Source organism: Pseudochaenichthys georgianus, unplaced genomic scaffold (assembly GCF_902827115.2).
Source record: "Pseudochaenichthys georgianus unplaced genomic scaffold, fPseGeo1.2 scaffold_1191_arrow_ctg1, whole genome shotgun sequence".
NCBI lineage: Eukaryota > Metazoa > Chordata > Actinopteri > Perciformes > Channichthyidae > Pseudochaenichthys > Pseudochaenichthys georgianus.
This window is the reverse complement of record NW_027262125.1, coordinates 2,501-24,826: the sequence shown is the minus strand read 5'-3', so window position 1 is coordinate 24,826 and position 22,326 is coordinate 2,501. Positions and strand designations below refer to the sequence as shown.

General features: G+C 41.6%; 1 protein-coding gene across 1 annotated transcript; it reads right to left on the bottom strand.

The window, feature by feature from the left end:
• Window positions 1–6,686: 6,686 nt before the first annotated feature.
• On the bottom strand, window positions 6,687–22,082 carry LOC117440772 (bestrophin-3-like). Its single transcript, XM_034077008.2, has 11 exons — window positions 22,002–22,082; window positions 21,447–21,592; window positions 19,711–19,865; window positions 17,655–17,732; window positions 13,483–13,635; window positions 10,766–10,846; window positions 10,534–10,685; window positions 9,813–9,897; window positions 8,689–8,807; window positions 8,004–8,243; window positions 6,687–7,527 (listed from the first exon to the last, which is right to left on the bottom strand). Exons 1-11 carry the CDS (start codon window positions 22,016–22,018, stop codon window positions 7,188–7,190), a joined length of 1,566 nt encoding a protein of 521 aa, XP_033932899.1. The 5' UTR covers window positions 22,019–22,082; the 3' UTR covers window positions 6,687–7,187.
• Window positions 22,083–22,326: the final 244 nt, after the last annotated feature.

The following is a 22,326-nucleotide window of genomic DNA, read 5'->3' as shown; positions in this document are numbered from 1 at the left end:
CTACTTCTTACATATTGAACACAAATACCTGTACTTTCTACTTCTCTCATGTTGAACTCAAATACCTGTACTTTCTACTTCTTACATGTTGAACTCAAATACCTGTACTTTCTACTTCTCACATGTTGAACACAAATATCTGTACTTTCTACTTCTCACATGTTGAACCCAAATACCTGTACTTTCTACTTCTTACATGTTGAACACAAATATCTGTACTTTCTACTTCTTACATGTTGAACTCAAATACCTGTACTTTCTACTTCTTACATGTTGAACTCAAATACCTGTACTTTCTACTTCTCTCATGTTGAACTCAAATACCTGTACTTTCTACTTCTTACATATTGAACTCAAATACCTGTACTTTCTACTTCTTACATGTTGAACTCAAATACCTGTACTTTCTACTTCTTACATGTGAACTCAAATACCTGTACTTTCTACTTCTCTCATGTTGAACTCAAATACCTGTACTTTCTACTTCTTACATGTTGAACTCAAATACCTGTACTTTCTACTTCTTACATATTGAACACAAATACCTGTACTTTCTACTTCTCACATGTTGAACCCAAATACCTGTACTTTCTACTTCTTACATGTTGAACTCAAATACCTGTACTTTCTACTTCTCACATGTGAACCCAAATACCTGTACTTTCTACTTCTCTCATGTTGAACTCAAATACCTGTACTTTCTACTTCTCACATGTTGAACTCAAATACCTGTACTTTCTAGTTCTTACATGTTGAAACACAAATATCTGTACTTTCTACTTCTTCACATGTTGAACTCAAATACCTGTACTTTCTACTTCTCACATGTTGAACTCAAATACCTGTACTTTCTAGTTCTTACATGTTGAACCCAATACCTGTACTTTCTACTTCTTACATGTTGAACCCAATACCTGTACTTTCTACTTCTCACATGTTGAACTCAAATACCTGTACTTTCTACTTCTCACATGTTGAACTCAAATACCTGTACTTTCTACTTCTCACATGTTGAACTCAAATACCTGTACTTTCTACTTCTTGTTGAACTCAAATACCTGTACTTTCTATTTCTTGTTGAACTCAAATACCTGTACTTTCTACTTCTTGTTGAACTCAAATACCTGTACTTTCTACTTCTTACATGTTGAACCCAAATACCTGTACTTTCTACTTCTTACATGTTGAACTCAAATACCTGTACTTTCTACTTCTTGTTGAACTCAAATACCTGTACTTTCTACTTCTTGTTGAACTCAAATACCTGTACTTTCTACTTCTTACATATTGAACACAAATACCTGTACTTTCTACTTCTCACATGTTGAACCCAAATACCTGTACTTTCTACTTCTTACATGTTGAACTCAAATACCTGTACTTTCTACTTCTCACATGTTGAACCCAAATACCTGTACTTTCTACTTCTCTCATGTTGAACTCAAATACCTGTACTTTCTACTTCTCACATGTTGAACTCAAATACCTGTACTTTCTAGTTCTTACATGTTGAACACAAATATCTGTACTTTCTACTTCTCACATGTTGAACTCAAATACCTGTACTTTCTACTTCTCACATGTTGAACTCAAATACCTGTACTTTCTATTTCTTACATGTTGAACCCAAATACCTGTACTTTCTACTTCTTACATGTTGAACCCAAATACCTGTACTTTCTACTTCTCACATGTTGAACTCAAATACCTGTACTTTCTACTTCTCACATGTTGAACTCAAATACCTGTACTTTCTACTTCTCACATGTTGAACTCAAATACCTGTACTTTCTACTTCTTGTTGAACTCAAATACCTGTACTTTCTATTTCTTGTTGAACTCAAATACCTGTACTTTCTACTTCTTGTTGAACTCAAATACCTGTACTTTCTACTTCTTACATGTTGAACCCAAATACCTGTACTTTCTACTTCTTACATGTTGAACTCAAATACCTGTACTTTCTACTTCTTGTTGAACTCAAATACCTGTACTTTCTACTTCTTACATGTTGAACACAAATACCTGTACTTTCTACTTCTCACATGTTGAACTCAAATACCTGTACTTTCTACTTCTTGTTGAACTCAAATACCTGTACTTTCTACTTCTTGTTGAACTCAAATACCTGTACTTTCTACTTCTTGTTGAACTCAAATACCTGTACTTTCTACTTCTTACATGTTGAACTCAAATACCTGTACTTTCTACTTCTTACATGTTGAACTCAAATACCTGTACTTTCTACTTCTTACATGTTGAACTCAAATACCTGTACTTTCTACTTCTTACATATTGAACTCAAATACCTGTACTTTCTACTTCTTACATGTTGAACTCAAATACCTGTACTTTCTACTTCTTACATATTGAACACAAATACCTGTACTTTCTACTTCTCACATGTTGAACACAAATACCTGTACTTTCTACTTCTTACATGTTGAACCCAAATACCTGTACTTTCTACTTCTCACATGTTGAACTCAAATACCTGTACTTTCTACTTCTCACATGTTGAACCCAAATACCTGTACTTTCTACTTCTCACATGTTGAACTCAAATACCTGTACTTTCTACTTCTCACATGTTGAACCCAAATACCTGTACTTTCTACTTCTTACATGTTGAACTCAAATACCTGTACTTTCTACTTCTTGTTGAACTCAAATACCTGTACTTTCTACTTCTCACATGTTGAACTCAAATACCTGTACTTTCTACTTCTCACATGTTGAACTCAAATACCTGTACTTTCTACTTCTTGTTGAACTCAAATACCTGTACTTTCTATTTCTTGTTGAACTCAAATACCTGTACTTTCTACTTCTTGTTGAACTCAAATACCTGTACTTTCTACTTCTTACATGTTGAACACAAATACCTGTACTTTCTACTTCTTACATGTTGAACCCAAATACCTGTACTTTCTACTTCTTGTTGAACTCAAATACCTGTACTTTCTACTTCTCACATTTTGAACTCAAATACCTGTACTTTCTACTTCTTACATATTGAACACAAATACCTGTACTTTCTACTTCTTACATGTTGAACTCAAATACCTGTACTTTCTACTTCTTACATGTTGAACTCAAATACCTGTACTTTCTACTTCTCACGTGTTGAACTCAAATACCTGTACTTTCTACTTCTTACATATTGAACACAAATACCTGTACTTTCTACTTCTCTCATGTTGAACTCAAATACCTGTACTTTCTACTTCTTACATATTGAACACAAATACCTGTACTTTCTACTTCTCACATGTTGAACCCAAATACCTGTACTTTCTACTTCTTACATATTGAACACAAATACCTGTACTTTCTACTTCTTACATGTTGAACTCAAATACCTGTACTTTCTACTTCTTACATGTTGAACTCAAATACCTGTACTTTCTACTTCTCACATGTTGAACCCAAATACCTGTACTTTCTACTTCTTACATGTTGAACTCAAATACCTGTACTTTCTACTTCTTACATGTTGAACTCAAATACCTGTACTTCTACTTCTCACGTGTTGAAACTCAAATACCTGTACTTTCTACTTCTCACGTGTTGAACTCAAATACCTGTACTTTCTACTTCTTACATATTGAACACAAATACCTGTACTTTCTACTTCTCACATGTTGAACCCAAATACCTGTACTTTCTACTTCTTACATGTTGAACTCAAATACCTGTACTTTCTACTTCTTGTTGAACTCAAATACCTGTACTTTCTACTTCTTACATGTTGAACTCAAATACCTGTACTTTCTACTTCTTGTTGAACTCAAATACCTGTACTTTCTACTTCTTACATGTTGAACTCAAATACCTGTACTTTCTACTTCTTACATGTTGAACTCAAATACCTGTACTTTCTACTTCTTACATGTTGAACTCAAATACCTGTACTTTCTATTTCTTGTTGAACTCAAATACCTGTACTTTCTACTTCTTACATGTTGAACTCAAATACCTGTACTTTCTACTTCTCTCATGTTGAACTCAAATACCTGTACTTTCTACTTCTCACATGTTGAACTCAAATACCTGTACTTTCTACTTCTTACATGTTGAACCCAAATACCTGTACTTTCTACTTCTCACATGTTGAACTCAAATACCTGTACTTTCTACTTCTTACATGTTGAACTCAAATACCTGTACTTTCTACTTCTTACATGTTGAACTCAAATACCTGTACTTTCTACTTCTTACATGTTGAACTCAAATACCTGTACTTTCTACTTCTCACATGTTGAACTCAAATACCTGTACTTTCTACTTCTTACATGTTGAACCCAAATACCTGTACTTTCTACTTCTTACATGTTGAACTCAAATACCTGTACTTTCTACTTCTTACATGTTGAACTCAAATACCTGTACTTTCTACTTCTTGTTGAACTCAAATACCTGTACTTTCTACTTCTTACATGTTGAACTCAAATACCTGTACTTTCTACTTCTTGTTGAACTCAAATACCTGTACTTTCTACTTCTTACATGTTGAACTCAAATACCTGTACTTTCTACTTCTTACATGTTGAACCCAAATACCTGTACTTTCTACTTCTTGTTGAACTCAAATACCTGTACTTTCTACTTCTTACATGTTGAACTCAAATACCTGTACTTTCTACTTCTTACATGTTGAACTCAAATACCTGTACTTTCTACTTCTTACATGTTGAACCCAAATACCTGTACTTTCTACTTCTTGTTGAACTCAAATACCTGTACTTTCTACTTCTTGTTGAACTCAAATACCTGTACTTTCTACTTCTTACATGTTGAACTCAAATACCTGTACTTTCTACTTCTCACATGTTGAACCCAAATACCTGTACTTTCTACTTCTTACATGTTGAACTCAAATACCTGTACTTTCTACTTCTTACATGTTGAACTCAAATACCTGTACTTTCTACTTCTCACATGTTGAACCCAAATACCTGTACTTTCTACTTCTTACATGTTTAACACAAATACCTGTACTTTCTACTTCTTACATGTTGAACTCAAATACCTGTACTTTCTACTTCTTACATGTTGAACCCAAATACCTGTACTTTCTACTTCTTGTTGAACTCAAATACCTGTACTTTCTACTTCTTGTTGAACTCAAATACCTGTACTTTCTACTTCTTACATGTTGAACTCAAATACCTGTACTTTCTACTTCTTACATGTTGAACCCAAATACCTGTACTTTCTACTTCTTACATGTTGAACTCAAATACCTGTACTTTCTACTTCTTGTTGAACTCAAATACCTGTACTTTCTACTTCTTACATGTTGAACTCAAATACCTGTACTTTCTACTTCTTACATGTTGAACTCAAATACCTGTACTTTCTACTTCTTACATGTTGAACCCAAATACCTGTACTTTCTACTTCTATGTTGAACTCAAATACCTGTACTTTCTACTTCTATGTTGAACTCAAATACCTGTACTTTCTACTTCTTACATGTTGAACTCAAATACCTGTACTTTCTACTTCTTACATGTTGAACTCAAATACCTGTACTTTCTACTTCTCACATGTTGAACCCAAATACCTGTACTTTCTACTTCTTACATGTTGAACACAAATACCTGTACTTTCTACTTCTTACATGGTGAACTCAAATACCTGTACTTTCTACTTCTTCTACACGTTGAACTCAAATACCTGTACTTTCTACTTCTCTCACTGTTGAACTCAAATACCTGTACTTTCTTCTCTTCTCTACATGTTGAACTCAAATACCTGTACTTTCTACTTCTTACATGTTGAACTCAAATACCTGTACTTTCTACTTCTTACACATTGAACTCAAATACCTGTACTTTCTACTTCTTACATGTTGAACTCAACATTTAGAAGCCCATACTTCTTTACTTTTACTTGAGTGAAGACGTTTAGTCAGTACTTCCAGGGTGCGAACTGGAGGGGAGCAGGGGGAGCTATAGCTCCCCTAGTGGTGACATGAGCTCCCCTGGGAACAAGGTTTGTGAAATTTGGGGGGAGCTCTCTAAAATACTGATATGATGACCAAATAAATTCCATTTTGGGCATGTTTTTTTTTTCAAAGGATGTAAAATAAGTGAAATAAAATTATATTTAGAGTTTATGATTCATGAAAAAAGTGTCGCCTGCTTGCACGCTGCCCGCAGCTCCACCCACTACCCACTCAGTCACAAGCTCGTTTAGTTAGCACTGCATGTTTACCAGGCATTGCTGCTGCTGCTGACATGTCGACAAGAAACAAACAACTTAGCAATTTCTTTAAAAAGACGGCCAAACAACCCGATCAAGAAGACCAACCGAATGTAGCTGGTGGTAGCACATCGTACGTTGTGACTGCTGCTACAACAGAACCGAGAGAGGAGGGAGCTAACGTCAGTGCTAGTGCTAACTTGACAGCTAACGTTAACTTGGGGGCTGAAGAGACACAAGAAGACGAGCCGTTGTGTAGTGTGTGTGGCGTCTCTCCAGGCAGTGAGAGCGTTGTGTTGTGCTATAGCTGTATTATTAATATTAATATGAATATTGTTCATGGTTGGTGCCGCTGGCTGCTCGTATCGCGTGTGTTCGGCTCTGTGTGGCTGCAGCCACAATAGGCTATAGCCCATGTGAAACCATGTAGCCTGTTTTTGAGTCATTTTAAGTTGATTTCATTAAACAGTCAAACGTTACATTGGTGGTCCGTGGATTATTTATTATCAAGTTGACTGAAGTTTGCGTAGCCCATACATGCTCGGGAAATCTGTTGACATGAACATGATCCATCGGGACGTTTCAAGTACATGTAGACCTGTGGCACCACCCCGTGTGCAACAGGTTTTCTCTTTATAGGCCTATGTCTGAGCTGTTGCTATTAATGCACGGATCAGCATTTACCCCCCCCCCCCGCAAAAAAAAAAAAATCCCGGCTCCCCTGGAGACCGTGGTATGGTTCGCACACTGAGTACTTCTACTTTCACCAGAGTATTTTTAAACATGAGTATCTGTACTTCTACTTGAGTAAAGCATGTGTGTACTTTTGCCGTCTCTGCTCTCCAGAGATTAAACTAAAACATCCCGTCAGAGATGAAGGACTTCCTCTCGGGACGCCTCGTCACCAGCGCGGCTCTGCTGTGGAATATATGTTTCCGTGTGCGAGTCGTTTCTAAAGATTTCCCCAAGCTCGGCAATTAGGAGTCCTGTTTTTTTATCTCTTCGCTGTCGCCGGCCTCTTCCTTCTCGTCGTCCTCGGTCCCTGCGAGTCCCTGGAAGTCGTTGTCGTACTCGGGCTCTCGGTCTGGAAGCTGTAAAGTGTCCGCTGGGGATCGGCGGGATTGGAAACGAGCCAGCGTTCGGTTCCTCCTCCCCAGACCTTTGGGGCTCGGTAAGCTTCGGACGGACGCTTTGGACGACTGCCTGGAGAACTGGAGAGAGAACTGCCGCCCCCGAGGTCTGGAGGGGGGGTGGTGCGTCCAACGAAACTCCTTCGGTCCCAGCTGGGTCGGGGAGCAACAGACGGAAGGGCTGGTCCTGAAAACACAAAGTGACGGCCGTTAATGTTAGGCTGCTTCCAAGCCATTGTGTCGATGGGGGGTTATACTTACGAGGGTCTGAGGACAGCGGGTGTCAACATGTGATTGTTTGATTGATTGGTCCTCTCCTGTTGGACTGAGTTCTGTCCACCTTGCTATATGTGCGTCTTGTCGGCCATTTTCCTATCTTTCTCTTCAACGCATTCCTACGATCAGCTACCCGGTCTTACGTTTCAATTAATGGTTCTTTTGTATATCTATATGTCGGTTGTTTTGGTAATATCCAACTCATCCTGCCTTTAAATAATTGTTAAGCTATGGTTATAACATTTAAGAGAAGCTAAATCACCAAATGTAAGACCAGTCGTTGTTGCTCGACGTCTTGGTGATCCTATCATCTCGAAACAGCGTCAGAACGGTTTCGTTATAGTCAGACTATCAAGATGTGGAAAGTGCTAACTCCGATGTATTTACCTCGGGGTCTCGAGGCCCGGCGCCTCCTCACTGGGGGACGGATCCAGTCCATTGTGAGGTTTCAATGCTTCAAAGTTCGGACCGGCATCTCCGGAAAACGGCGGACTGACGACGAGTCGAGGGAAAACCGCTGAGGGGGGGCTTTCGGGGGAGGGAGGGTTACTGCTGACCTCCCTTAAAGTGGAGAGGGTGTCCGTGTTGGGGGAGGGGAGACCCATGTTGTCCGGACGAGAATCAACCCTGGATGGTAAGAATAGATGATCCAATGTTAGAGATGGCGAAAGTACACACATCCTATACTCGAGTAGAAGTACAGATACTCGTGTTTAAAAATACTCTGGTAAAAGTAGAAGTACTGACTAAAGTTCTTTACTCAAGTCAAAGTAAATAAGTATGGGCTTTGAAATGTACTTAAGTCAAAAAGTACCCTCAAAATCCAGATTCTTTCTCAAAAACCTGACTTTTTTTCAAAATCTTAAAATGTTGAATTTCACATAGTTATCATCTGCCTCAAACAGTCCTGGTGCTCTTCTCGGTACTCATACATCCTGTCATGCTCACAGCTACAGTTGGGATGCCTTTGTTGCTCTCGTGTTGGAGGAGGACATTCAGTGTTTTCCCAGCAGACACCTTGTTGCCTAATCACCCGTTTGGATATGTGTATCGCTCTGAAGCCAAACTGCACCTGAAGTCTGGGAAGAAGCTTCCGGTGGCATCACTGCTGTGTCGTTTGAACGCAGGTCGAGAAAGAGGAAGATCTGGAGGCTCCTGAACGCTCAGCAGCCGGCGCACTCGACCCAGAACCTGAAACATCAAAAGATAGAGGCTCGTCTCCAACAAAAATAATGGTCGGGTCTCGGGGTATCAGTTCCAGCAGAGAGCCCCAAACGTCCCCCTCATCAACCAGCTCTGACTGGGGGTCCCAAGGCGCTCCCAGGCCAGAAGAGATATAATCCCTCCACCTGGTCCTAGGTCTACCCCTCGGTCTCCTCCCAGCTGGACGTGCCTGGAACACCTCCCTAGGGAGGCGCCCAGGTGGCATCCTAACTAGGTGCCCAAACCACCTCAACTGGCTTCTTTCGACGCGAAGGAGGAGCGGCTCAACTCCGAGTCCCTCCCTGATGACCGAACTCCTCACCTTATCTCTAAGGGAGACGCCAGCCACCCGGCGGAGAAAACCCATCTCATCCCTTGTATCTGCGATCTCGTTCTTTCGGTCGTGACCCATCCTTCATGACCGTAGGTGAGGGGAGGAACGGCCCGGTAGACAGAGAGCTTTGCCTTCTGGCTCAGCTCCCTTTCCGTCACACGGTGCGGTAAAGCGACTGCAGTACCGCTCCGACTCTCCGGCCCATCTCACGCTCCATTGTTCGGAGCATGTACTGCGTTAGCTTAGCTGATCTCCATTCAGAAAACACGCATTTTAAAGGGTGTTTCTCTGCCGTCTGTCTGCAGACTCAAAGCATTAATTCATGGTTGTTACTAACCGGTATCAGTGTGTTGTGACTTCGGCATCATTTAGAAACGTCTATTACAATTAAATCCCGGTCACATATGTTCATCTTGTTGTAGTTGTATAATAATTCTCATGTTACATTTTTGTATTATTGTTTTACACATTCAAAGTAAATCCAATCACCTCGTTGTATAAGATGCGTATATGTCCCAAGCTTTATCAACACAGTCATTTACACTTGGAAGCGTTTGCAGAATGTGTGAAATGGCTCCGAGTCTTTCGCCAATCATGCTGATAAAGAGACAAACTGAACCGAAAACATATAAAACGGTAAAAATAAAAAGTAGTTTTACCGACTTTTGGCGCCAAACCAACACCGGGTCTTGTTGCCGTTTGTCGGAAACTTCAGACTCGTCGACCTGCAGGATATCAGAGAGTCTGGAAGAGAAACGGGACGAGAGCTTTTAACATTTAGATATACATCGATCAGAGGTAGTGGAGTACAAATACTTTGTTACTGTACTTAAGTACATGTTTCTGGTATCAGTACTTTACTCCACTACTTATTTTCCTGACTACTTTTTACTTTCTACTTCTTACATGTTGAACCCAAATACCTGTACTTTCTACTTCTTACATGTTGAACTCAAATACCTGTACTTTCTACTTCTCTCATGTTGAACTCAAATACCTGTACTTTCTACTTCTCACATGTTGAACTCAAATACCTGTACTTTCTACTTCTCTCATGTTGAACTCAAATACCTGTACTTTCTACTTCTTACATGTTGAACTCAAATACCTGAACTTTCTACTTCTTACATGTTGAACTCAAATACCTGTACTTTCTACTTCTCACATGTTGAACTCAAATACCTGTACTTTTCTACTTTCTATTGACATAAAGGGAGGTCAGGTACTCTTTAAAGCAGCTGCTAGCTATGGGGACTTTTTACTGAAGCACATTTCAAAGCGTGTGTGTGTGTGTGTGTGTGTGTGTGTGTGTGTGTGTGTGTGTGTGTGTGTGTGTGTGTGTGTGTGTGTGTGTGTGTGTGTGTGTGTGTGTGTGTTGACCCCATGTCGGTGGTGGATCCCAGGAAGGAGGGGATGCAGTAGTCGGCGGCTGCCAGCGTGTACGGAGGTCGAGCCTCAGAGTCGTTCCAGTAGATATCTTTGGTCATGCGAGGCAGGTTCATGTGCATCTCGTCCACAGCCAGCAGGGACACCTGGAGGACAGGTGGACAGGACGTGAAGGAAAGCATTCCATTGTGGTTTGCAATTTTTTCCGCTGTGATTGTCGGCTGACCTGAAGGTTCCTGTCGATGATCCAGTTCGCTTCAAAGTCGTCGTCGTCCTCTCCAAACGGGTTGATCAGCTGCTCCGCTACCTGACGACGAGACGCAACATCTCTTAAGGTCCCTATTCTACTGTTTCATCAATATATCCCAGCTCTCAGATATATCCAGAGCCTGTCTCTGATTGGCTGGAACACCATTAGAGCATTACCCATAATCCCCTCTGTTTCAGCCCTGTTTCCAAAGTGCTGATTCTCTGTCTGTTACTTTAGATGAAAACAAGGAGCCCCTCCCCCACGCCCCTCTGAGAGAGATCTGGTTACAAAGAACTCAATGGAGCTCTAGAGGAGATTCAGGTGATAAGGGGGGGGGGGGGGGGGGTTACCTTGGTTGCTAATGGTTACACACAGGCCCGGTTCCAGAACAAAACGACTCAGGGTGCATCTGAGATTAGAGAGGGTGCAGTGGTACAGTGCTATTTTTATAAGTGGGGAGTGGACTTAACACCCTCTTGGAGGGTCCTCACCTCCTCTAGGGGGGTCCTCACCTCCTCTAGGGGGTCCTCACCTCCTCTAGGGGGGTCCTCACCTCCTCTAGGGGGTCCTCACCTCCTCTAGGGGGGTCCTCACCTCCTCTAGGGGTCCCTCACCTCCTCTTGGAGGGTCCTCACCTCCTCTAGGGGGTCCTCACCTCCTCTTGGAGGGTCCTCACCTCCTCTAGGAGGGTCCTCACCTCCTCTAGGGGGGGTCCTCACCTCCTCTAGGGGGTCCTCACCTCCTCTAGGGGGGTCCTCACCTCCTCTTGGAGGGTCCTCACCTCCTCTTGGAGGGTCCTCACCTCCTCTAGGGGGTCCTCACCTCCTCTTGGAGGGTCCTCACCTCCTCTAGGAGGGTCCTCACCTCCTCTTGGAGGGTCCTCACCTCCTCTAGGGGGTCCTCACCTCCTCTAGGGGGTCCTCACCTCCTCTTGGAGGGTCCTCACCTCCTCTAGGGGGGTCCTCACCTCCTCTAGGGGGGTTCTCACCTCCTCTAGGGGGTCCTCACCTCCTCTTGGAGGGTCCTCACCTCCTCTAGGGGGGTCCTCACCTCCTCTAGGGAGTCCTCACCTCCTCTAGGGGGGTCCTCACCTCCTCTAGGGGGTCCTCACCTCCTCTTGGAGGGTCCTCACCTCCTCTAGGGAGTCCTCACCTCCTCTAGGGGGTCCTCACCTCCTCTAGGGGGTCCGGGGGCATGCTCACCCGGGAAGATTTTTTTTTTTTTAAATATAAGTTAAAAGCATCAATCTGGTGCACTTTGAGAGCAACATGAAGAGATCTATGGATCTATGTGCTCTTTGCTTGATTCCTTCCCAGTCTAGTTTAAATATACCTGCAGGCTCTGTTTTGCCGAGGTCCTCTGGCACTTGCGGGCCGCTGAGTGGTGGCGGTGTTTATAATAACAATTATTATTGTTATTATATATGTAATATTTTTGACTTTTAATTTTTTTGACTTTTAATTTTTCAAATGAGGCACCCCGTAGAACCGGGCCTGGTTACACGTTATGACATCATAAAGTGGCCAAAATCTGATCAGCTCATTTTCAGACAGGTTTTTATAGAAATTCATCAAAAAGAGAGAGAATCTTTGTTCCTGAAACTTTCAGAGTAGAAGAGACATGAAGAAGAGGGGACACATGTTGATGTAGAAGAGACATGAAGAAGAGGGGACACATGTTGATGTAGAAGAGACATGAAGAAGAGGGGACACATGTTGATGTAGAAGAGACATGAGGAAGAGGGGACACATGTTGATGTAGAAGAGACATGAAGAAGAGGGGACACATGTTGATGTAGAAGAGACATGAAGAAGAGGGGACACATGTTGATGTAGAAGAGACATGAAGAAGAGGGGACACATGTTGATGTAGAAGAGACATGAAGAAGAGGGGACACATGTTGATGTAGAAGAGACATGAAGAAGAGTGGACACGTGTTGATGTAGAAGAGACATGAAGAAGAGGGGACACATGTTGATGTAGAAGAGACATGGAGAAGAGGGGACACATGTTGATGTAGAAGAGACATGAAGAAGAGTGGACACGTGTTGATGTAGAAGAGACATGAAGAAGAGGGGACACATGTTGATGTAGAAGAGACATGAAGAAGAGTGGACACATGTTGATGTAGAAGAGACATGAAGAAGAGTGGACACGTGTTGATGTAGAAGAGACATGAAGAAGAGGGGACACATGTTGATGTAGAAGAGACATGAGGAAGAGGGGACACATGTTGATGTAGAAGAGACATGAAGAAGAGGGGACACATGTTGATGTAGAAGAGACATGAAGAAGAGGGGGACACATGTTGATGTAGAAGAGACATGAAGAAGAGGGGACACATGTTGATGTAGAAGAGACATGAAGAAGAGGGGACACATGTTGATGTAGAAGAGACATGAAGAAGAGTGGACACGTGTTGATGTAGAAGAGACATGAAGAAGAGGGGACACATGTTGATGTAGAAGAGACATGAAGAAGAGGGGACACATGTTGATGTAGAAGAGACATGAAGAAGAGGGGACACATGTTGATGTAGAAGAGACATGAAGAAGAGGGGACACATGTTGATGTAGAAGAGACATGAAGAAGAGGGGACACATGTTGATGTAGAAGAGACATGAAGAAGAGGGGACACGTGTTGATGACCTTTAAATAAAGACTTGTTGATAAAGAAGAAACATCGTGGTTACCTTGAGCCAGCCGGAGTAGAAGAAGAACTGCAGCAGCGTGAAGACGGGGACGTAGATGTCCAGGTCGTGCCCCTGGTGACCCTGCGCCGGGTCCAGGAACTGACGACCAATCAGACAGGCGAAGAAGAACGTGTAGACGGCGAGGGTGACGACCTGAAGAGAGAGCATCTGAGGTTCAGGCTCCTCCTCCTCCAGCGGAGCGACACACAGCGCAAAGAACACAGATACTACGTCAATGAAATAGTGCCAGAATCGTCTGTGTACAAGTCATTGGAATATTGACACACTGGAAAGAATTCTTTCACACAGTGACGTCACGAGCTACCCACAATGCAACGCGCGCAATATATATATATATAAATACGCCATTTTCCTGGAGGTGCAAATATAAACAGCTAGCTAACGTAGCCAGGCAGAGCGCACTAGTTTTGTTTTCTGAATTAACGACCGAAGAAATCGCTGCATGTCTTCGGATTACATCTCTGGACTGGAGGGGTGTGCTCGAGGTCGGTACCAGCGTGAACTAGAGCTGTGTGGGTTGTCGGATCGCCCTTACAGACTGCCTGCACATGTATGGAAACACGACTCTCGAAAGTGGCCTTCGTCGATTTTGGCTGCATCTCCGTCTATCTTCTGGAAACACCAAGTGAATACCCCTCTAGTCACAATACTATTATCATGCCATTGCATATATGTGGTATTTTAGAGTTGACTAGATATTGATTAAGGCAATAGACTATGATATTCTGCTTGCACCTCGCGTGAAATGGCGGATACCGGAAGTACGGTGTCGCCCTCGGCCCAAAACCCGTATGTGTGTGTGAAAGAATGCTGCTCCAAAAACAAGCTAAAGAATAGTGAAATCAATCTGTCAATAGAACAAGTGAACATGTTCTTGGTAAGATGTCTCGAAATGAGAAGAGATATTTAGACGCATCTTGTAATCAGCAGGAGAACTCGTACATTATTCCAGAATCAGGAGATGTCGTGTGACAAAATAAGGAGGTCACAGAAAACAGAACAAGAATGGACAACTCTCCTCTGCTCACTCCTTTCCTGATAACACAGGTCCTGCCCAGAAGCTCCATCAAGGATGCTGCTTCAGGCCGCAAGGCAGTGCACTTACCACTAATGTTAATGTTAATCTAATACAGCTCCGGCGATCCCCCTCAATATAATGACTTAGTGGAGGAAAAGGGACTTAGTATCTCAATATAATGACTTAAAGTCACCTATCATGCTATTTATAGGCAATAGCATGGGTTGCAGATGTATAAAAATTAGAGCCGGGACTCGATTAAAAAAATTAATCTAATTAGAGGCTTTGTAATTAATTAATCGAAATTAATCGCATTTTTAATCGCATTTTTTAAATCGCATTTTTAAGCACAGGGCCATCTAAGCTAATTCACAGATGGCCCTGAGCCCAATAGAGATTGCCCTGAAAAATGCATGCGGACGAAATGGCACGAAGGGTTTGTGGGGCCTCCCCCTAGACATTTTTTAATTTTTGCAGGTCTTAGATGCTGTCTGGTGCATTCTCTAGACTGAATTATAAGATGAACCACCACAATATTATATTGTACAATTTCAATTGTATTCTTCATTTCACTTGTTTGTTTGTTCTTGTTTGTGTTTGCTCGCTTGCATGCCCTGCATAGCTTTAAGAAATACTTAAGTTGTTGGTCAAAACACTTTCCATCTGATGAAGGCAGACGCCTTCCCAGATGGAAAAAAGTAGAAAACATTACATTCAGTTATAACTGCCAAAACAAACATTATTTACACTATTATGGCCCCTGTTAAAAATGTTTGTAATGTTAACTACTGTAAGTTGGTCGAATGAATGCCTCCTCATCCGGAAGCTGACCGAGCAGACCCGAGCAGCAGTCGAGAGGAGCCGAGCGCATCCGCGAAGCACACGTCAGAGTTCCCGTTAGCCGGCAAATCTAAATATCTTCGGTCAAAATAATTTCCCCTTAGAGCAATACCGCTTCAGTTGCGCCACTTATGTGACAGACAAGAAGAGTATGTGACAGACAAGAATAGTCAACTCTAATGTCTAACATGTGGAGAAAGAGATGTCCTGTATGGGTTGATTGTGCGTTGATCTGTTGGTAATGCCTCGGGGTTCCGGTGGGCATGTAAATAAATGCATAATGCTGCGCTATATGCGCTTTGTGGCCTCATCCAGTTGCATAGCGACACTTCTTGTGTAGTTGTCTTTTAATAAGCAGGTAGTCATATCATTAGCTAGAACCAGCTGGATCTGATCGATATGGACATAAACGCGAGTGAAGTCTAATCTGACGGGAGAGAGAGATCAGCTGCTGCTGACGAGTCGAGACTCGACACGCAGCTCTGCATGATCACATGCAGCGGTGAGCGGAACAAAAGTAACACACACTTCAGGTTAGAATATCACACGTAGCTATTTCAATTACCTCTCAAACTACCTAAACTAGTTATAGATATGTTTAGTTTGACTGTCGGGTCACTCATTACTGGATCCGCGAGCTGCATGATACTGGCATAATAGATTGCCCGATCGGGCAACCAGCAGGTGAGGCTTCATTGCCCGAGCTAAATACTAGATGGCCCCGGGCCATCGGGCAGTCCTTAATGTCGAGCCCAGAGTCGAGTGCAATCCAGAGAGCCAGGGAGCTGGTTATTTTCTCAGACGTGGACTCACTTATCCTGGCCCTGAAACCAGTCATCTGGTTGAGTGTGGGTTGGGTCAGGGTGTGGTTCCTTGCACTCGGAGTCGGGCTAACGTCCATGCTAGCTGCTACATGCTAGCTGCTACATGCTAGCTGCTACATGCTAGCTGCTACATGCTAGCTGCTACATGCTAGCTGCTACATGCTTTGCATTTAGGTGATACTTTAGGCTTGATGTGCTGCGGTGATATGCACATTCTTTTTTGCATAATTTGCACACAACCGTGCTCTTATCGACGCTTCCACCCGTCCGTTTGTTAAAACAAAATGTCCCATCCGCGGGCCGACCAACGCGGTCTCATCAGCTTGTTCGTTCATGTTTGACTATTGATCACCGTGGTTTGTTGTTGTTTGAAGTCCCATGCTGAAGTCATGAACGTTAGTTGGTGCTCCAGTATAATCGGTACGCCTGAAACTCGTCCAGTGAGAAACGTTCCGCTGTGCAAAAATAAGTGCGATTAAAATGCGGTAATTTTTTTAACGCGTTAATTTTTGTGTAATTAATTAATCGTAATTAACGCGTTAAAGTCCCGGCCCTAATAAAAATATATAAAAAACATGTCTATGAAGTGTTTTGCTCCAAACACCAAACAGATCATTCTAGCCACGCCTCATCTCCCTCTGTTTCACTTCCTGTTTCTAAAGTGCTGATTTGGGGATAAAGCTTTAAAGAGGAGGGGTCTGAGCTCATGCGGGACCCGGCAGCTACCGTCTAAACTAAATGCTGCCGTGATGAAACTCCATATCATGGATTATCAAGGATCTGAACAGTCTGGAGCTCAAAGGCTTTCTCTCTTGCCGGTTACACCACAAGGTGAGTTCCTTTCTACTTCCTGCTTCTTCACACACATGCTCTCCAGCACAGGTTAGCTCTGAGTGTTAGCGATGCTAATGTAAACACCGACCATATTACATCCAAAACAGTCAGGCGTTGTTTCTGATAGCAACGTTTCTGATTGGGCCGTGGGTCCACATTTCAGATGTTACGTCATATCGGACGCAAATCTGGATCAGCTCCGTAGTTCCCCGTTTTTAGAGATTTGGGTACGGAGGAAAAGAGAGGGTTTTATTTTCTGACGCTGCGTGAGTTCCCGGACACACCGGGGACACAGCGGGGACACACCGGGGACACAGCGGGGACGCACCAGGGACACACGGGCACACACGGGGACACAGCCGGGACACACCGGGGACACCGCGGGGACACAGCGGGGACACATGGTGAAGGAGAGAAGACATCACAAAGGGCATTTTGCACGATAGGTCCCCTTTAAAGTTCTGGTGTTTATCAGTCTGATGATCTGAGGGAGGAAGATGCTCTTCTCTGAACTTCCTCTTCCTCTTCCTCTCTGAGATCCAGTTACAGTGATGATGATGATGACTTTAATCTCCTGAGCTGCATCCGCTCTAAACCAATCACAGAGACAGATGGATGTTATAATAGAGAGAGACCTGAGTGTAGACGAGCGGGATGCCGACCCAGTCGTATCCGAACAGCGTCGCACACCAAGTCCTGAACACGTTCATCTCCTGAAACACAGGGGTGACAACAGGAAGTGCATGTTTAACAATTACCACTTAGCGCCCCAAAAGATGACCGAGGATATCAAAACATCGTCTTTTTTAAGATAATGACTTAGTGGTTATAAAAGGGACTCAGAATAATGACTTAGTATTAGTTAAAGGGACTTATTATTTCAAAACAATTACTTCATATTGTGAAGATCTGACTTAGCATCTCAACATTATGATCTTTAAATAAAACGTGTTCAAACATCCTCATCTTTGCCTGTAAAGCGTGAAGTACATTTGATTTGCTTTTAAGGTCATTTTATTAAAAGCTGGGTTGATTTTTCGATCTTACGGTCAAGTTTTCATCTTATTTGTGTCTTAACTGGTGGGGACGCTCCCCCTCAGTGTTTCCGATTGGAGGATGGGACCCTCCCTCTCCTCATGTTCCAACATGTCGGCAGTGTGGCTCACAGAACAACAGATTACTGCCTCGGGGCTTTACACGTCTGTTTGAATGCCATTTGGCCTCTGCTGGATTTATCTATGAGCTAATGAGACAGGAGCAGCAGGGGATGGAAAGTACTTTCACTCAAGTAGTGTACTTTTTACTTCACTTGAGTATTCACATGTTATGCGGCTTAATGGAAACCTCAGGGCTTTTAAATCGGAAACATTTCAGAAAGTTTGTAAACATGATGAAACTTGTGTAAAAAAAGGCCATAAAATACGTGTAAAGTGTCGGAAACAACATTCAAAATGTCAGAAAAGTTAAGTACATTTTTTTTTAAAAGTACCAAGTTTTGTTCAAATATTTAATTTTTTTTAAACATTTTAAAAATCTTATGTATAAATTACATTTTAAATGTAAAGAAAAATCATCAAATGTCAAGAAATTCAAATAAGATTCTTTAAGGCGAGACACGGCAGGCAAAACATCGTTTTTCAAGCACTGGTCAATTTTGAGATTTTGTGCTATTTTGATTCTCTAACATGTTTTCTTTCAGGCTGTTGGAAGGAAAACGTACAAAATACACATTTAAGTGTTTATTTTACTGTAGTTTGTCTATTTGCGTCTGTAGGTTTCTCCTGAATTCACTAAAAGTTAGCATTCTAACGTAACATAAAGTACCGCGACCGCGAACATGAAATACCTTCACGGAGTGCGTCGACAGAACAGGAGGGTTCAGCTAGCGCCTCACTGCAATCTTTAAAGGTCCTTTTCTCTAAATGAGTTCGACATTTCAACTTCAGTAGCACGTACATACACCAAACCTTCCAGTTATATTCCTATCAATACTATGAAGGCTTTTACAGAAGGGTTTGTTCATATATCATTCATAGCCTGAATTATACAACATTTTATACCTAAAAACATGGCGAAAATGGATATTTTAGGGCTGTTGACAGTATTTTCTGATTTATGGAGTGATAAAAAGAGATATCCAATATCCCTTCTGTAAAAGCCTTAGATACTAATATGACTACAAAATGAAACAAGAATTTTGAACCTGGCTTTAAAAGATGCGCATATTTAATGAGATAATGGATAATTTGCATATTTAAACATGCTATTTCAGAAAACTTGTAATACAAAAAACAATTACCTTATTGTAAGTAATTAACTGGAGACATTTCTAGCTGATACCTTTAAGTTAAAAAATGTACCCTATTCATCTGGGGTGTCTCGCCTTAAATGTTCTTGAAAATATGTGGAACATTTTCAAATTAAATGAAAAATGGCAGAAAAAACTTTTACAAAATATGTCAAATATTCCTTAACTTTTTTTGAAAAATGTCCTAACAAGTTTCTGAAGACATATCCGAATAACATGTGTAGTTTTCTGTAAAAATGTCAATAAAATCTGTGGAAAATGTCATTAAAATATGAAAAACATGTCTGCAAATAAATGTGAAATATGTGAACTACGTATTTCAAACATCAACATAATGCAGCAGTGATATGAACCAGGACGTTTAATAATCTGTGTGTAGTCACTTGATGAATCAGCTGCAGGTCGATGCTGTCCTTGATGCGTCCTTCCTCTCGAGCTTTGACGGCCAGATTAGAGAACCAGACCACGGGGATCCAGTATTTGAGGTGAGGAGAGCGGATGTTCTCGTACACCTTCCTCTCCTCTGGAGTCATGAACCCTGCGGGGACAACAGAACTAACTCTGATGCAGCGGCGGGGAAGAAGTATGCAGATCCTTTAAGTTAAAGGTGGGTAGGTAAGAATGGAGAAACCGGCTCGAGTGCGCTAGAATTTGAAAATAGACAACCGGAGAAAATCTGCCACTTCCTCACAGAGCCCCTCCCCCGACACACAGGAACGCGCACATGACCAATGAGGGCACGAGATAAGTGTGTGCCCCGAGGGAAGGCTGACAGGCAGGTAGGCCATCCAGTTACTTTAGCCGGCTCAGATGATTGGTCGTGCTTTTTACAGCGCCACGGCTTCAAAGCACTTCAGATATTCATTGCTATCGGGATGTTAAGAGCATTCCGTGGAAAATAACAACAAGTGTTTTTCGAGCCGGTTTCTCAAACTTACCCCACCTTTAAAGTACTAACACCAAACTTTAAAAGTCTCCACTACAAGGAGAAGTTGTGCTATTAAGAACAATTATCAGTTAAATTAAACCTACCACTTAAAGGTGGGGTAGGTAAGTTTGAGAAACTGGCTCGAGATCGCTAGAATTTGAAAATACACAACCGGAGAAAATCTGCCACTTCCTCACAGAGCCCCTCCCCCAACACACACGAACGCGCACATGACCAATGAGGGCACGAGGTAAGTGTGTGCCCCGAGGGAAGGCTGACAGGCAGGTAGGCCATTGTACTTTTTACAGCGCCACAGCTTCTACAGATGAAATTTTTTTATGGATTTTTTGTCAAAGCACTTCAGATATTCATTGCTATCAGGATGTTAAGAGCATTCCATGGAATATAACAAAAAGTGTATCTCGAGCCGGTTCCTGAAACTTACCTACCCCACCTTTAAGGTGTGCTGGACAATACTAAGCATAATAAGCGAACGTTTCTCACATATTTTCTGAACCTTTTTTAAGGAATTTTTCACACATTTTAAGGATTTCTTTTCAACATTTTCACATATGTTTGGGAATGCTTTTTCAGACATGCTTTGTAAATGTTTAAGAACAATTTTATGAAATTTTTCACATATTTATTGAAAAGTTTTCTGATATTTTTCAGGCCTATTTTGTGTTTTTTAAAGACATTTTTCTACTTTTTGAACAAAAATTCGCAAAAATTTCCAAATATTTTCGTAACTTCAGAATTGTTTTTTAAAAACAAAGGTGGGGCTATTTTTTTAATATTATTTGGATATTTTTCATCTAAACGAGAGGTAGAAGTCTGAGGGCTTTAACTCCTACACGAAAAGCACTAATATATAGATAGTGTATGCATTGTATTTACTTATTATGAATTTTTGGAATATTTCCCGAAAAAATTTCAGACTTTCAAAAAATACGTAAGCAACAGAAAAAGGAATAATTTTCAATTTTTTTTTTACATATTTTCCCAAATTTGTAAGAATTTTTTCCTGGACTTTTTTTGAATAAATAAATTAAGGAAATCACACACTTTGTATATTTTTTCAAAGATGTCAGGCTGTTTGATATGGTTAGGTTAACAGAAGAACGGGAAGTGGCAGTCTGAGGCTTTGACTCGAGTCAATCCGTCCTTTAGAGATAATAATGAAACTCTCACCTGCCTCCACCACGTGCTCCATGGTGGGGAAGCGCTTGCAGACGGCGGTGCTGACGGAGCGGAAGATCAGCAGCGAGGTCAGGTTCACGTAACGAATCAACGTCCGGCGCAGCAGGCGGCCGTATTCATCTTTACCCTGAACACAGCTGAGGGGACAAGGCGGAGGAAATAACATAATAAATCCTTAATAATTGTGGAAAATGATTAAAAAAAGAAAAAAACATTTCGTTAAAAAACACAAAATATGTGAAAATGTTGGGGAAAAGAATCCTGAAAAATGATTCGGACATATTTGAGAAATGTTCGATAATTATTATTATTATTATTTTTGTTTTACTTGTATGTCTGCACCATGACACCTATAGTCAAATCCCTCGTACGTGTCAACCGACCTGGTGATAAGCCTGTTTCTGATTTAAACTATCATATGATCATTTGACACGACAGAAATCAAGCCGGGTAAAAAACAAATCCACCAAATCAATGCTGAACGCTGGCAGGAAATATATATTGTAAATAACTAAAAGTGTGTATTCTCTGTCGGAGGGTTTGTACCTGGAGATGAGGAACATGAGGCGGTCCGGCCACGGAAGATTAACAAACTGATTCCACCATCGATTCACCACCAGAGTCACGTAGAAGCCTGAAGAACAAACACGGCAATATTGAAGGAAAAGGGTTCATATTAGTATTTAGTGGATTTGTTGTTTACTTCCGGAACATAGTGACATCACTACAGAACACGTGTGCTCCTATTGGCTAGCGCTCCAACACATTGTAAGTGATAGACTAATGCTGCGTTCACACCGGAAGCGATGCGATGTTTGGGGGCGGCGCGATTACATGTAAAGTCAATGCAGAGACGCAAATTCGCTCCGAC

Excerpts from the sequence above, each read along its gene's own strand:
- LOC117440772 (XM_034077008.2), bottom strand. Across the intron at positions 13,636-17,654 it reads TCCCGCTCGTCTACACTCAG|GTCGTCACCCTCGCCGTCTA; the intron begins GTCTCTCTCTAT and ends CTCTCTCTTCAG. Across the intron at positions 10,847-13,482 it reads TCTACTCCGGCTGGCTCAAG|GTAGCGGAGCAGCTGATCAA; the intron begins GTAACCACGATG and ends TCTCGTCGTCAG.